Source organism: Acipenser ruthenus, chromosome 9, assembly GCF_902713425.1.
Source record: "Acipenser ruthenus chromosome 9, fAciRut3.2 maternal haplotype, whole genome shotgun sequence".
NCBI classification, from domain to species: domain Eukaryota; kingdom Metazoa; phylum Chordata; class Actinopteri; order Acipenseriformes; family Acipenseridae; genus Acipenser; species Acipenser ruthenus.
This window is the reverse complement of record NC_081197.1, coordinates 37,408,252-37,426,016: the sequence shown is the minus strand read 5'-3', so window position 1 is coordinate 37,426,016 and position 17,765 is coordinate 37,408,252. Positions and strand designations below refer to the sequence as shown.

The window sequence follows — 17,765 nt, the reverse complement described above, 5'->3', positions numbered from 1 at the left end:
ATTTGTGGTCCCCGCTGGACAAAAAAGGAACATAATTTCTGAATATTTGCTATGCTGAAGGATAGCCTATATATTTGGTAAAAGTAAAACATAAATAAATAATACATTAATATAAATATTGAAATAAATGAATAGATAAATTAATTCATAGACATTTATGTATTTATTTATTAATCTTGATATTTATTTATTTATTTTTCACTATCATATAAACAATGACATTTAATACTTTATGAAGTGAAAATAAATATTCAACAATATTCTTGTTCAATTGTATATTAGTGAAGATTTCTGTACAAAAAGGTTGTCATGCTTTCATATATTTTTACTTTCAAATTTAAAAAAAAATATTATAACAACCCGGACAATTGCTTTGTTGCAGTACTTGTTGTCTTTTGTTTGTCTCGTCTGTCTTTTATATACCGGTATGTTACATGTATTGTAAGGGGAATGGGACGGGTCACGCCATTAGTGAATGGGGATTGTTTACTGGGGTTGCAGAGCATTTGAGAAATCAACACCGTCTCCCTGAGTTAGGGTTGCCACCATTCCGGGTTTGACTGGACAGTTCGGGAATTGGCATCTGTGTCCTTGTGGCAGAAATTAACACACCTGGACGCCCTGATGTCCAGTTTTTATGTGAAACGCATAAGAAACACCAACCTTCCTATAATATTTTCTTTAACATACATTAGTTGCTTAAACAATTTCCACTATCTTATTTAGAAAAAATATACTATTTAGTATTGATCTGTACATTGAACTTTGTCCCCAGCTTTTGAATAATGCTGAAGACAACGAACATACCCACGTGATGTAAACAATCCATGTGAGAGGTTGCAGTCACGTGACCCCAGCAAGCTACATACTGTCGGTATTTTTCAACCACAGAGTATTCTTCTTATACCTTGTCACAGGAATTAGAAAGATATAATTTATGTGCCAGGAACTTGGAATTTTTCTGTGTTGGCTGCGCTGTGATGTGTGCTGGTTCCGCAAACCAGCTGTTTGTGCGGGACCGAGGGTCTGAGCGATTGGACCGTGTGTATGTAAATGTACCCCTGTGCGTGTGAGCCAATAGGGCTTGGGGAGATCACTATTTAGGAGCTGTCTGCGTCCAGCTTGGGGTTGTGTGGGGCAGTAGTGTGGAGTAGTGGTTAGGGTTCTGGACTCTTGACCAGAGGGTATTGGGTTCAATCCCAGATGGGGTACACTGCTGCTGTACCCTTGAGCAAGGTACTTTACCTAAACCCAACTGTATAAATGGTTAATTGTATGTAAAAATAATGTGATACCTTGTAACAATTGTAAGTCGCCCTGGATAAGGGTGTCTGCTAAGAAATAAAGAAATAATAAACCATTTCATAAGAGAGCGTCCATTTGCCTGCTGTTCCAACGCTTCAATAAAAATTGCAGTTTTCACTGCTTTAAACTGTATACTGTGCCGTCTCCATTTCTTCCTGCTGCCGACCAGATACGCTGCTGCTACAATATATAGCAGATTGTTAAGTATCTGGAATGTGAATTGAATGCATTGATTGCTAGATTACTGTTTCTAGTAATCAGATAAGGTGTTAAATGACAATGTGTACCGGGTGCATTTAATAGATCTAATGAGTCCTGCTTTCAATACGATCTGATGAAGACAACATGTCAAAACACGTCAGCGTACCTGTTTTTAACTTGTTTTAATGAATAAAGTAGTAATAATTGACACACTTTTGGGATGTAGACTTTTATTTAGCGGCACTGTCTTTTCTCTTTGACAGTGGCAACATCTAAGAAGTGTTTCCTATTTAACGTTTCCTGGGACGAAGCACCTTGTGTCTGATTAAATGGATTGAAACACCTCTGTAGTGTCGGCATATATCTATATATCTATATATCTATATATATATATATATATATATATACAGTAGTTTGCAGAAGTATTCACCCCCCTGCAAAGCTTTCACATTTTGTTGGCACCTGAGCATACTCCACGATGCTTTCAAATTAGACTTTACATGTAGAATCTACACAAACTACTCCATATTGACAGTTAAAAAATGCATATAGAATAAAAATAAGTAAGATTTACAGGGAAAAACAGATTAATCTTAATCAACTCAATTTTGGCAAATTTAGCACAACTCAAATATAACAAACACTGAGCACCTGCCATTTTTATGAAATCACATGACTTGAGCTCAGTATTTTGTTATCCCTAGGAACAAAACTACTCAAACAATCAACAAACCTATCTGCTCACTATTTAAAATGCAAATAACATTATGTATGTGCCCAATGAGCTATTGATGTAAAATTTAGACTGTTGCGTTTTCATTGTGCATCAGTGTATATATATATATATATATATATATATATATATATATATATATATATATATATATATATATATATATGGCAGGATTTGAGCCCTAACTAGTCATACTTTCCCTCCAACTACATAATCGCTATGCTACACAGATTCACATCTTAACCCTTTCAACAGACTAGGCTACTATTTACATTTACCCTATCCAGACGGCAATACATTGCCTCAATATAATTTTGCTATTCCCATAATGTGTGTGTGTGTGTTATAAAGTAAAAAAAGAAGTGATATCTGAAACAAAAATGCCGTTATCAAAAGTACCAAGCCATTTAAAGTAGAGATATGAAAAACACAAGCTAAGTTAGAAGAAACAATTGGGGCAACCTTGGCCAGCACAAAGCAAATAGGCACAACTGTTAAAGCGGTGGGGGCCAAGGTTGCCCCAATTGTTTCTACTAACTTGGCTTGTGTTTTTCATGCGTTTGATCTGCTTTTATTGTGCCCATCGGTCTTTACAGTTGTGCCTATTTGCTTTGTGCTGGGCAAGGTTGCCCCAATGGTTTCTTGAAACTTGGCTTGTGTTTTTGATATCTCTACTTTAAATGGCTGGGCACTTTTGATAACTTGGCGTTTTTTCACATTTCCAATGTGTTTTTGTTTCAGATTCAATATACATTTACCACAGCAATCTATCTGTATGCCTTAGCAGTGTGCTTCACTGTCGGAGAAAGAAAAATCACACAGAAGAAATGAAATGCATAAAAGATTCTATTTCCATTACATTTTGCTGCAAAACTGATTAGATAGCCACAAGGCAGCAGACTCAGTTTCCAGGCTGCAACAAGAATACATTTGTCACAGACAGCATTAGCATTGTAACACTCAGCTGTATGTGCCGAAGTGATCATTCTTAAGGAAGAAATATTTCTGGCTAATTTGATTATCCAAGAAGGTTAACTCGAGATTAACTTCTTATGAAAGAAAGGATTTGAGAAAACTGTACAAAAGTTTGGTGAAAACAGTGGTATGGGCATATTCTTTATTACAAATCAATACAAAATATTTAATTGTTTATTTTTTTCCAGATGCACACAGAACAGTAAAGCACCCAGCATGCAGTTTTCTCTTTATTGATCATAACAATGATTTTCTCATCTTATAAGAATTTTTTATTCTTTTTTTGTACTTTAGTTTGTATCCAAATCAAGGAAATTGTTTTATATGTTCCCGTGCCTGTGGTTTTAAAGGAATGCCTTTAAATTGTAATTAACCATTTTTTTCACATGGTATCTATAGCGTAAGTAGTATTTTTAAATAAAATTCTTGCTTTTAATAAGGAGAATAAAGGGGACATGCCCATTATTTTTTCTTTTGAAGTCTTCAATTAGTTGCAGATGAATGGTTTAGAGTTGAATGTGTCAATGACAAGTACCTTCTCAGATAATTAGGAGCTCATTATTCGATAGGCATTTGTTAAGAGAGAGTAACCAACGGATAGTTTTTCAAAACTGGTACCTTTCTTTCCTGAGAGCTCTGAGCTAGTCCAGGTTGCACTGCATGGCATTTTTAGCTAATTGTGTTCAATCCTAACAGAAACTGTCAGACTCCTTGACTCTTCGCCATGACAGATTGGGCAGACCTGGCGTCGATTGCTATTGTCAACATGACAGCGAAGCAGCTGTTCTACAGCTCCAGTTTCCAATCAATGAGGTAGGAGAGCTGTTCAAATATTCAGACACATGCTTCAATTGTTATAGACACTGAATGACCTGCATAACACAAACCTTGTTTGGTACTTCTGTCATATTTCATGACATCACACCATTTCAGGGTTAAGGACATTTTTGTTTGTGATATGCAAATCCTTCGGTTTATAATAACTCCAACCCTCTTTTGCAGGTTTGTGTTAATCATATATGATACATTTAAAGGAAAGCCCCCCTAGCTCTCCAAATCTCTATATCATCATAACTTTTTAAGGTGTTAAAGGACCCAGATTAAAAATCATATAATGCTTTTATATTACATTTTAGCCAAAATGGTTTCATTATGACAATTTCCGTTTCTTAAGGAAATTAACATAAAATGGGTCAATAATGTATTTATTTATTTATTTATTTATTTCTTAACAGATGCCCTTATCCAGGTCGACTTACAATTGTTACAAAATACCACATTATACACATTATACATTATTTCATATTATACAGATATCACATTATCACATATACAAATATACGTTGTTTTTTTTAATTTAAATTAATATTTTAATATTTGGTTGCAACTAAATGACTATGTGAGGAAGGAGCTTTTTTTTTAAAGTTAATTAAAGACTGGAGTTAACACTTTGAAAATAAATCCCCAAGCTTGTAAAATAATCTAGTATTGTCACACCTGATGAAGAGGCCTGCTTATGCAGTGTTGAAAGCTTTTGCTTATTGGTCCCATATAATGTGTACAATGTTTTTCTTTTATTTAACTTAAATTTTTTTTAAAAAATGCATTTTTCATTATAACCTTCTCCTTTTGATACTGCTTAATTAGTATTATTAGTTTGATGAGGTGATTAATCACAGGATGTTTTGGCAACAGCTTTTAGTGACAGTGCCAGGAGTTATTACAACACTAATTAAAATGATCTTGATAAATATCTCTAAGCAATTACAAAGTCATTATATTGTATACATGTACACTGCACATATAATTAATCTGAAAAACCTGCCATATGTAATGATGATCTATTGAAATGTGTCATGTGGCTCCACTGGCCTTGAATTCTATATAATTATAAATAATCTGAACATGTAAACTTGATGCACCCCCAGATGTGTCCGTCCATCACCCCCCCCCCCCCCCCCCCCAATTAGTCGAACACAACTGCAGATTCTGTATATAATTGCAAAGTGTACGTGAATAATAGCTACTGTACACCATAGGACTGCCATTCACAAGCGATTTACAATGGATCGTTCATCAGCCTCAACGGATTCAAAATAATTTGTAAACCAGTTTGTAATACAAAAAGAGGATTTGGCTGGAAAGACTGAATTTGTCATTCATTATTTGACAGCCTTGTAGTCATTTATTCTACATCCACATTGACATATATATATATATATATATATATATATATATATATATATATATATATATATATATATATATATATATATATACATGTACTACAAGCTGTCTGAATGAAAAAAAAAACACTTAGCAACAAATACAGCAACCATGTCCAAAGCGTGTACCTTTCCCCTGAAAAGAGATTATGCTTTTGCCAATGGTCTAATGTGTGAAAATGCATTAACTTAAACTTCAGTGCATCTGTGCTCTTTGAGTAGGTCAAGCATACCGGTTTGTATGCTTTCGTTATAAACAGTATTGGTTAAGTTTATAAATGTGCTATAAAACAATATAAGTAAAGCATTAATAGTGAATTAATATTTATTTTTAATGGTACTGAAGTAATGTTTTGTCAATAAAGTGTGAGGTGGATATACAGTATACATACACCTATACATTGAAAATACATTACTCAATAAATAGATTATTCATCCTAGTTTCCATTTTTTTTTAAACAGTCAAATTTCCCTCTACCCTTCTGTAGGAGGTATTCCAAAATTAATATATAGCATTATATTTTTAACATCAAATTCTTCACTTCCTGGGAAGCATCACTTGCTATAAATGCCATTGATTCTGTGTGAAGGATGGATAAAGGTATTCAGGTTCTCCAATAGTTCTTGTATTCTCAGTCTACTTTCTGGTGAAAGGGTATCTGGACCCAAATCACATCATCCTGGTTGACTCCTTTGAAAAGTGGTACCCATTGGCACAAACAGGAGGTACTGTGCTGTACTGCATTAATACTATTTTAAGTAGCTGTAGATAAGGAATACAATAGATGTATTCAACATAATGTAAAGGAGGGAGGTATAGAAATTTGAGATATATCTTGTTTGGCATCCCAATCCTTCACGCAGGGTATGTTGATGTTTTTGTTTCAGATGCTTTGCACAGGATCGATTTTGTTTTCTCATTTAGTGTCAAGTATGGACTGCATCACATGGGTCTTCTTTGACCAGTTAACATATCCAAAGCTATATGAACTAGACATTCGTCTGGCAGCTGCACGTCAAATACATCATGTCTCTTTATTCAAGGTCCAAATTAATGTGTCATCAAGTGGACCCTCCCATCTTTCAACCTCCTATTCTCCTCCCTTGAAACAGTGGCTGGACGAAAAAGCCATTAGTACAACATCAAAATTAAATCTGCATTGATACCTTGCAGATCGACTCTTCAAAGGTCCTTTCTGCTCTATCATTCTAAAGCATTCCTCTTTCAACAAAGGTGATTTCATAAGAGCCAGTGCCCATCTTTATGATGTGTGTGTATATATATATATATATATATATATATATATATATATATATATATATATATATATATATATATATATATATTGACCTCTGATTGGTTAAACAGAAAAATAGTGTATACGGATGGCTTGAATACTAATGAGCCGCTTCACACTGTATAAATCAGCACGCACCACTACATTCTAAATTCCATGACAAACCACTGGAAAACCAGTGGAAAACCACTGCTACAAAATGAGTGACATTCCACCAATTTCCCTGAATATATTTTGGGATTAAACTCCAGAGAACTGGAACAGCACCAACTTTTCCAGTGAACACAGTTGTCCACCTGAAAAAAAGAAACAAAAAGTAAGTGCTACAGCAACTGTCAACAATAGACACATAATAGCAAATGAAATAGAAGAAAACAAGAACATAAAAAACAGCAACATTGGCTGTTAAAGTATTTAACTGGCTTGAAGAAAAAATATAGATTTTCATTTTAAAGAAATAAGTCCAGAAAATCTCAACAGCATTCTGAGGACATTTTATGCTCAACTGACGACCAGTATTCAGTCTCCAGCTGTTTTAATGCTGGGAGCTGGAATAAATAGATTTTTTAACGGTAGACATTTTAATATCTCTGTTGACAGCAAGTTTAAGACCAGCAGTAATGTGTTCCTGTCGGTCATGAAAACCTTCAGAATAGCCGGTAAAGACAAGGCCAAACACCACCACCCACTTTACCGACCTGGATTTGAAGTGCCTGCGGGAATCTGAAGCCCTTTCACCGGACACCACTGTCGGATTGGCATGCAAGATCTGGTTTTATCTTCAACTTAAGCTGGCACGAGGAAAATAATGTCTGCAACTGGACATTGATCTGAAAGCAGTGCTAAGCTACTGGATTCCAATGCTGCAAAACAGAAAAGTTAAATTTTATCCTCAAACTCACTTTGGAATCTGTCTTCAGCCTCCATCACAGTTGCTCCACTTTCTTCCTCAGTTTAATTTGAAACTCAACCCAGAGAAACTACAGCTATGGCCAAACGTTTTGCATCATTTAGAATTTTCAGATTGAGACATAATTTAAAGAAAACCATGTAAACATAATTTAGATCTTTTATTTAACATCATTTAATTGAAGAAACTACAAAATGATATCACAAAAGTATGATGAACAGAACGATAGGCAAGAGCAAGGGTGTTAAATTGGATGCGAGCAGATATAATATATGCAATCTCTAGCTAAAAAAATATACAATATATGCTTGAACCATTTAACACTTAAACAATGCTCCATATTTAATAGCTGAGAAGGACAACATATTTATCTCTTAGTAGCACATGGCTCATTCACTTGAACAGGGTCACAAACACAATTTTCTGCTCTGTGGGTATTAAGGTTATTATATGTCATGGAAATTCTAAAGAATATAAGGTAAAATCAGACCTTCTAATCTCTTTTTCTCTTTCAATTCTCTACAGGGTGCTCTTGTCACTGCATGTGCTGATGACACTCTTCACCTCTGGAACCTGCGACAAAAACGTCCAGCAATCCTCCATTCACTCAAATTCAACAGAGAGCGGTAAGGGATATAATTTGTCTTCCTGTTCATATAGCACTGGTGAGGATAGTTTTTGTCTTTACTCTGGGGGAAACAACAACTGAAATGTATTCTTTTTCATGAAGCAGTGAGATGAGAGCTAATGATTTTTAGTTTAAAGATATAAAAATATGGTGATGTGATATTAACACAGCACATTTATTGTATATAATTTCTGTGGAGTACCAATGGTTTCTATATTTTAATAGATATTTATTATACAGTACCTAGCAATTAAGGGTTAAGAGAGGTAAGGAGGGTTCTTCCACAAAAGAAGAAGAAGTCAAAAGTGTTTCCTTGGACCCTGTTTTTTCAGCACACTGCAAAAACAATCACCAGCAGCCTGGTTCTCTTGTCTTCCCCAGCAGGCATGACCAGAGCTAATACAGCCTGTGTACACCTAGATGTTGCTGAATTACCTTCTTCTAGTCTAAAAACACCTCGTTCCCTGCCTTGCTCCTGTATGAATCCCAACCTAACAGACCCAGCAACCTCTGCTGTTCAATAAGCTCCCTTCTTGATCATCCGCAAAATGATCAGGCCCAAGAGATGAAGACCAGTGTCCAAAATTCCCCCTAAAATTAGATATGCATTTTTTGTTACACCTAAGGACAATATCTCCATAGTCAAATTATGGGAATATTATTTCAATGGCTACCTCATGCTGACAAGAAGCGTATTTTTATTTATTTATTTATTTATTTATTTAATTTATATAGCGCCTTTCATACCAGAGTATCACAAGGCACTCTACATAAATATATAAAAATACAATAAAATACAAAATATACAAATAATAATAATAATAATAATAATAATAATAATAATAATAATAATAATAATAATAATAATAATAATCATCATCATTAAAAGCTAGCAATTATGTTGCATTAAAACCAATAAGATAAAAATGCCATTTTATAAAAATATGTTTTAAGTTTAGACTTAAAAATACCCACAGACCGTTTCCCTAACACATGGAGGTAGAGCATTCCATAGTTTAGGGTAGCTAAAAGAAAAAGCCCTACCTCCCGTATTGATTTTATTGACCCTGGGAACAACGAGCAGCCCCGCTTCCTGTGATCTAAGAGTGAGATACGCAGTCAGAAGCTCCTGCAAATAGCTAGGTGCTGCTCCATTCAAGGCTTTATAAGTCAAAAATAAGATTTTAAAATCAATTCTATATTGAACAGGGAGCCAGTGCAAGGAGGCTAAAACAGGGGTGATATGCTCATTTTTTTGGTTTTAGTCAAAATTCTAGCAGCGGTATTCTGAACAAGCTGTAGGCAGGACACCGCACGTTTTGGGATGCCAGAGAGGAGTGCATTACAGTAATCAATTCTCGAAGAAACAAAGGCATGTGTTAGTCTCTTGGTGTCAGATAAGGAGATAATAGGTCTCAGTTTGGCTATGTTTCTCAAGTGATAGAAGGATACTTTAGAAACTTCCCTAATATGAGACTCAAATGGTAAATCAGGATCAAAGAGAACCCACACATTTTTTATTCCAGTTTTAGGATTTGATAAAAGACTGCTAGGGTCAAACTCATGCAATCTTACATTTTTTAGTTGGTTATGGGAGCCTACAAACATAACCTCTGTTTTATCTGAATTCAACATTAGGAAGTTTTGAGACGTCCAGCACTTGATGTCAGCAAGGCAAGCAGCAAATAACATTCCGACAGAAGTATATCCAGGTTTTAAAGACAAATACAGCTGGGTGACATCCACATAGCAGTGGAAGTTCACACCATGTTTCCTGACGATATCATCCAATGGTAACATATATAATGAAAATAGCAATGGACCCAGAATAGAACCTTGTGGAACACCGCAATCAACTTTAGTCAATGCTGATTTCTCCTCCTCAATAGAGACACATTGATACTTATCAGATAGGTAAGATTGAAACCAGGATAAGACAAAGCCAGGCAGTCCCACTAAGTATTTGAGCTGATTTAATAAGATGGAGTGGTCTACGGTGTCAAAAGCAGCACTTAGATCAAGAAGAATTAGAACTGATGGAAAGCCCAAGTCAGAGCTTATCAGTAGGTCATTTACAACTTTGACAAGGGCTGTCTCTGTACTATGTGCAACAAATCCGGACTGAAATTTCTCAGATACACCATTAAGAGTTAAAAAAAAACAACTTTGTACTTGAAATGCAACAACCCTTTCTAAAACCTTTTCTAAGAATGGAAGATTGGAGATGGGCCTATAGTTATTAATGAGTTTAGGATCCAAGTTGTGTTTCTTGAGCATTGGCTTTACTATAGCTTCCTTAAGTGCTGAGGGAACAATACCAGAAGAAAGATAACTATTTATAATTTTTAAAATGTGGGTAATTATAACTCCAAGAGCGTTTTTTAATAATTTTGTAGGAATGGGGTCAAGAGAACATGCTGTAGTTCTCATGTGCTGAATCAGAACCGTCAGCTCTTTAAATTTTAAACCTCTTCAAAACTGTTTGTTATGACTTGTGTGGGTCCAATCAAAGCAGTTAGCAACACAAGTTGGTTGGTCCACTCTGATAGTTTGTTAGAGGTCATCGAGTAGTTGGTTGGCCCACTCTTATTTTTAACGTTGAACACAATACTTTTACAGTATCTGTTAGATTCTTGCTTCGATTATTTGACATGACCTTCATGAAGACTGCCTCCATCCCTGTTGAATCCACAACCATCTAGTTAGTCATTCAAGTTTGACCTCCTAATTTAATCAGTGATGCATGGAACTTGAATTTAGAGGTGAAGATCTTGTATACCCTGACTTCATTTGTATTTGAATTATGCATGTCATTTGTAAAATTACTCAGAGTAATAATTAAAAAGCACTGTTTTAATTATTGTTATCGTTTAACTCAACACTGGATAAGTGACTACAATTATAACAGCGCATCTTAATGTTGTCAATCCATTTAGTTTACAAATTACTTAAACTAAATCTGGACAACTGGGAAAGACACTGTAAAGTGCAAAGTCTTGCATATTGTAGCAGATGCTGGAAATTGGGTAGTTTAAAAAAAAATGCTTATAATATATTTAAATAGTGTAAAAAATATTTATACATAAAAAGACAACCCTGTGAAGTTTAGTTTTTAGAGAATGTAAAAGTATTTCTAAATGCATAATATACTGGTATATCATTTAGGTCCTACTCTATCTCCCACCACACCATTTAAAGGCATTTTTTGTACAGAATATTCAGATGACTTCCTGGCTACCTCTAGAGACCCCTACTGCAGTAGATATTATCCAAGATGATTAAACAGTAATTCCGAAACGAAGGGTTCAGTGCTTTCCCCAATCATTCTTCTAATCAGGAATTAAGTTGAATTTCTTAATATAATTACTTAAAAAATGCTAAGTTTTTTTGTGACGTAGGAGAACATATAGACAGGGGGCAATATCAAACAACATGTATGCATGTGAGATGACAGGCTATCTAGAGGCAATGTGGTGTATTTAATGTCATGGCCTATGTATTATTAGGAAGGAGATACATCTTATAATGACGTCAGATGCTTTTGTAACAATGTGAATGAGCCAGAACATTTAAGAATTAAACAAGCATACAAATACAACTTTTTGAGAAGGCCTGTTCTCAATCTGAAAAGGGCACGCAATGTAAATGAATCAGCCCCATCACAAAATGTACAGCCAATTTTACATCACACAAGAACTTTGGAGTACAGTTCTGTTTAATTTATCTATTTACTTTTTTTTCGGTTCAGTTTGCTGTGGTTCCCAAGTAACCATTATTACTATGATGTCAGCCTTAATTTGAGAAGCTGTACATTATTTATGCTGGTCCATGTGGAAGTGGCAGAGGTTGATAGAACAATAGCAGGCACCAGTGCTTATGTGCATACACTGCATCAAACACTGTGGCACTGTTGTGATGCATTACCTTTTACATCATTACAATCTGCATGCAGAAAATTAGGTTGGTAATTTCTGTACTTAACTGTGGTATTAGCCGAGGGTAACAACTGTATTAAAAACTGAATTACAGATAAATTGTCATTAGCAGAGTACAAATTACATTTATGTGTTATAAAACATCATTAAAATGTGATGCTCAGAGTCATCTATGCATACTGTATTTATAGACATAAAAATAAAGCACTAAAATAAAATATCTGTTATATACAGAGGATTGAAAAACCGCTCATGGTTAACAATGCAGCAGCTGTGTGTATTATGTACATACTTCAGTTCCAATTTGCAAGACCCTACTCTTGAGATACAACTTAATTAATGTACAAACACATAAAAATGTGGGTAAACTATAAAATTAGTTTATGTCCTTCCAGTTGCTTGCGGTTAATCCGATATCCAGAGGGAATGAATCTCTTATCAATACTTTACTCTTAATTAAATTCACCAATCGCTACTATCCCAAAACCATCAAGTCGTAAGTGCTGTGTGCAGTAAGAGATAAGTGTGCTGATTGTCCGATAAAAAATGTATGTCAGGTTCTTAGGGTACAATATTAATCCTAAACAGAATTATTTAGATTTAATTTAATGGTTTTAAAATGATATACAATAGTGCTTTAGATTTAACCTTCGGTTTTGATTAGTTATTCTTTCTGTCATGTTTGAATTAATCCTTTTTAAGGAGACAGAGAGAAGACCTGTGAGTAGTATGGAGGCTTGGTGGTCCAGTGGTGTGTTGTTACCAGAAGGTTCCCAGTTCACATCCCGATTCAGCCACTGCCTCACTGTGTGTGACCCTGAGCAAGTCCCTTAACCTCTTTGTGCTCCATCCTTTGGATGAGACGTAAAACCAAGGTCCTACTGCAAGTGAATCTGCAGCAGCAGTTGTTGATGCATAGATCACCTCTGTGTCTGTGAGACTTTTGATAAAAGCGTCTGCTATATAATAATTAATAGCAACCAAGTAGATTACAGACTAAACACACAGTGCACTAAAATGTTGTATTTTTTGCAATATAACAAACTTGCTAGCAGTGCCTGAAAAATATTTCTGACAATTATATCTGCCCTATTCATCTACTGACACCCAGGGCATTAGAATTTGTTGAGCTTTCTGATTAGATGACTATTGTGAATGCAACCAATCGCAATACAAGGGACATGCTGTACATTAGGCAGGATAAAACTTGTGACCACCTATAGCCAATCTTATTTGTTCTTATTTGTTCTTATGTGACTGTAACAGCACAAATGGCAATAAAAACACTCAAACATGTCCAGTTGAAGCACTGACAGGTTATCAAAGAGATGACACTTAAATGACAAGGTATTTCCTGTTTTTAATTAGTAAGACACTTTGTGATCTGCTGAGTTCCTTATCATGTAGGCTTTTCTAATAATTGTCAATCAAATGTAACCATAAACACCTTAAAATGGTTGCCCAACTTTTAAGCATCAGAGGCAATTGTGCAATAAGCGAGTTCTCTAATCCTACACACTTACTTTCAAGTACCCCACTGGGATCACCTTAGTGTGATAATATGTTGCTCAGACATTTAGAAAGACTGTTGGCTTAGGTCCCAACTGAGGGCTATGACTCAGACTAGCTGCAAGTTTTAAATGGAGGAGCTGGATATTGGCATTGTGATAATCTCAAGGAAATAAGTGTCAAATACTGCTTAGTCACTGTGCTGCCAGGCTCAGGCTGTCAACCCCCCCCCCCCCCCCCCCCCGGACCAAATATACTTCAATAAATGAGGTTCATGAGTGCTTGTAATATGTGTGGGCTAGCAGAGCTATCAATCTATCTTCTTTTAATAACGTATTTGCCAAGTGTTTTGTGAACACTTAGATGCAATGAATTTAAAAATATTTATACACATTCAAAGCACTTGGCCTTCTGTTCAATTACATGGTAGCCGGGAATTGTCTATTTGAAATACCTTTTTATTTTCCTTCTACAGGCTTCAGTCTTCTGACAATGGGAGTTTCTCAGCATCTCTTTTTGCTTCCAGCTTTTCTGCTGCAAAACATTGCTTCCTGTTGATTCCCAATCATTATCTTGCTTGACAGTGCTCATTAAATTATGTGCAGTCACTTTCTGAAGGTCATATTGCACCCCTCTACCTCTCCCTTTTTTCTCTGAAATTGAAATTATGCAAATGTAATGGAAACGAGTCATGTTGCTTGTCACGCCTGTGCACTCAATATTCTTTTTGATTGAAGGGCTGTGCTTCTCTTTGTGTGTTGCACAAAGGTACACTCGCTTGCTTAGCTGCACTTTAGCGACTCACATTATGAGGTAACCACACTTTTCTGATTCCTTGGCACATTGCTGAGGACCCAGTAGATAACTACGATTATGATTACATTAAATCACAGCTATTGCATTTACTATGGATTTAGTTCTAATTAAAACTGCAGTGGGTGTCTTTAGCCTCATATTTCACCAAGAATGTCTTGTGCCATTTGTTGTCGATTAAAGGATAAAGGACTACTGAGTAGGGTTCTGGCATTGCATACATTATTTGGATTGTTAAAAAAAAATCTTGACAGGCAAACACACGCACATATATATATATATATATATATATATATATATATATATATATATATATATATATACAGAGAGAGAGAGAGAGCGACTTGGGTAGAGAAAATAATCACAAGTCATTGTATTGTTTGAGCTGACATGACCTTATCAGTTTATGATTTATTTCATACGGTTCTGTACATACTGTACCCTAATGCACAGGTGTTCTCAGAACAGGTAGTTTAAATACCCATATGTGTACAGTAAATGGTCTGTAGATGTTCCAGCAGTATTTGTAACAAATTGTCAAACTGTAGTTTAGACTGTGGTTAAGACTGAGTCTAGGTCCTTACTTGGTTTTAGGAGCACAGTTGTGAACTATGACATAGTATGGTACCCGATGTATTTATTTTTTAAGTAAAGTACACATTTGGTATAAACATGGATTGTTTTAAAACTGCACAGGAGTATGTGTGGTCCAGTGGTTAAAGAAAAGGGCTTGTAACCAGGAGGTCCCCGGTTCAAATCTCGGCTCACTCATTGTGTGACCCTGAGCAAGACCCTTAACCTCCTTGTGCTCCGTCTTTTGGGTGAGATGTTATTTTAAGTGACTGTGCAGCTGATGCATAGTTCACATACCCTAGTCTTTGTAAGTCTCCTTGAATAAAGGCATCTGCTAAATAAACAAATAATAATAATAGAAGTGCATTATGGAATAATTTAGTTAGCCAATCCCTTTACTGTAGCAAAAACTTGTACAACAATAAGGATATGTACAGTATGGTTAGGAAATATGTCATTAACACGTTTCCTGTCATTTAGTGGACACAATACAATGTACAAATCTTATCATTGCTTAAATGTTTAATCTTTTTTTATTAACTCTGTGATTTTCCATTTTAAGATAAATGATTTACAATCTAAATTATACAACTGTCACTCTTGTGTTATTCAAAACCAATTTATTGTCATGAGTTACCATCTTTCCACCTATAATTGATCGAGTCTGTATTCTGTTCATGCAGTCCCAAAGTAATAAACAAAAGGATCTATACATTTTTTTTTGCTTTTTTTATTTTTATTTTAATGTGCAGTACCTGGTGCTTACGTATGCAAGTCTAAAAAAAGAAGAAAAAAAAATGATGCCACTGCATTTTTGTAATGTAGCTATTTTACTTCAGGCAAATTGTTGTCATAATAATTGTTTTCAATTCTCCTTCTGATGTTGATGCTATTGAGTGCACACGGCTTCTCTGACTGGGTCCTATGCCTGTGCATCAGGCCTAGATTTCCTACATGATTGTACAACAGATGTGGAGCACTCTCTGAACAGTAATAGTAATTCACACTGTAACAAACTGCTTCACTCATGTCTCATTAACTCCAGGTTGTTCCTTTGCAGTAATGGTCCCATTGTATTGAGTACAACACATCTTAAAACATATTTTCAGATATCCTTGGGTCTCTGTATTTTTAGGGCAAGCAACACACACAGTACCAACTGATTCAAGCTTCAATATTTACTGTTAAATACATTCCCCTATACCTATGCTTTAATATTCAGACTGTACAATCACCTAGAATTTTAGGATTGAGACATCATTTTTTTAAAAAAAACAACTATATGAACATAATTTTAGATATTTTATTTATCCTCATGTAATCAAAGAAACTACAAAATGATATCGCAAAAGTCTACTGGAAACCATAATAGTAGTACAGTATTTCATGTTGGATTTCGAAATGTCACGTTTTTCAATTTTTTTGTTAAGTATATGGAAAACTACAAAGCAGTATGTAATTCAATATGTTAACATAACATTATTCAGCAGGTTTCATTCGACTTTATGAAGCAAAATTAGTTAATTCAATTGGGTGATGTAAAACTTTCGGCCATAGCTGTAGATATTCATTTTGCCTCAATACTGGAGCATATGCACAGCTACCAATAAAACAAAAGCCTGTTGTTGCTTAAATTTGAATTGACTAAGAACTTGAAAAAAAGGTATGTCTTACCAAGACAATATTTATCTGCAGTTGAAAGCAATTCTGTTGCTAGGATTTATTTTTTATTTTTTATAAATACTGCATTGACATAGATACCGAAAGTCACACAGAACAGTGCTTAGTTGGCATTATTCAGCTTCATACACATAGTGTGCTTTAAGCAAAAAAAAAACAAACAAACCAAAAAAAAAACATTTTATATGTAAAAATGTGTGCTCCTTTTACTTTTGTTCATACGATTGTCATCATTAACTGTGCTTAAAATGTGGAGAACACACCAGGCACCTTCATAACATATAGTTTAACACATTTTAGTGCATTGTGTTTTATTGGCACAGTGTGTGCCAACAAGTACAATTTTAATGTATAGTAACGCACTGGAATACTGCGTGCCAATAATCGCCCTGTTAAGGACACCAAATTGTACATTATAACACATTACAACACATAGCTTTGCCTTTGTAGTGCATATTATTTTATTGGCAAACTGTGTGTAGAATTCAGCCCCCTGTGCAACTGTGGTCATTGTGATTTTAATAAATGAAAAAAAAATATCTATACAAAATCCCAGTTTCAGAAAGAACATAAATTACAGCTGCACACCCCTTTCCATTCCTACAAAACAGAGGAATCATTAAATACTATGGAAGTGTATACAAAGAATCCCTTTAAAATATAAAATACTGTCTACTCTTCTTAAATCACTTGCTGGGTTTACATGCACATGAAAATCAACTCTACAGTCTTGACTCTGTGACGTTGGCACGCAAAATAGCAAAAGAAGATCCTTTGGTCAGCATGACTTTAAGGGCAGGGTCGATCGCTTTCTCACAATAAAAATAGCTGTAAAAACCCATGTAAACCGGAGCAGGAATCGTGTTTGTGCCTCACGAGGTTTCAGCAGTCAAGATCCCGTTCTTCTGACTATCACGTAATCTCCAGCAGAAAGGCCGTACAAAACATTGACACCGCCCAACACACACACACACACACAC

The 17,765-nt window shown here is 35.2% G+C and overlaps 1 protein-coding gene across 13 annotated transcripts in view; it reads left to right on the top strand.

Annotated features, from left to right (window-relative positions):
* The window catches only part of LOC117405672 (syntaxin-binding protein 5-like), a 188,312-nt gene that overhangs the window by 83,089 nt on the left and 87,458 nt on the right, over window positions 1–17,765 (top strand). For all 13 annotated transcript variants that reach the window (XM_034008909.3, XM_034008907.3, XM_034008903.3 and 10 more), the window contains exons 3-4: window positions 3,946–4,027; window positions 8,173–8,273. In XM_034008909.3, the coding sequence (XP_033864800.1) occupies window positions 3,946–4,027; window positions 8,173–8,273 (183 nt within the window). The remainder of the gene's footprint in view (window positions 1–3,945; window positions 4,028–8,172; window positions 8,274–17,765) is intronic.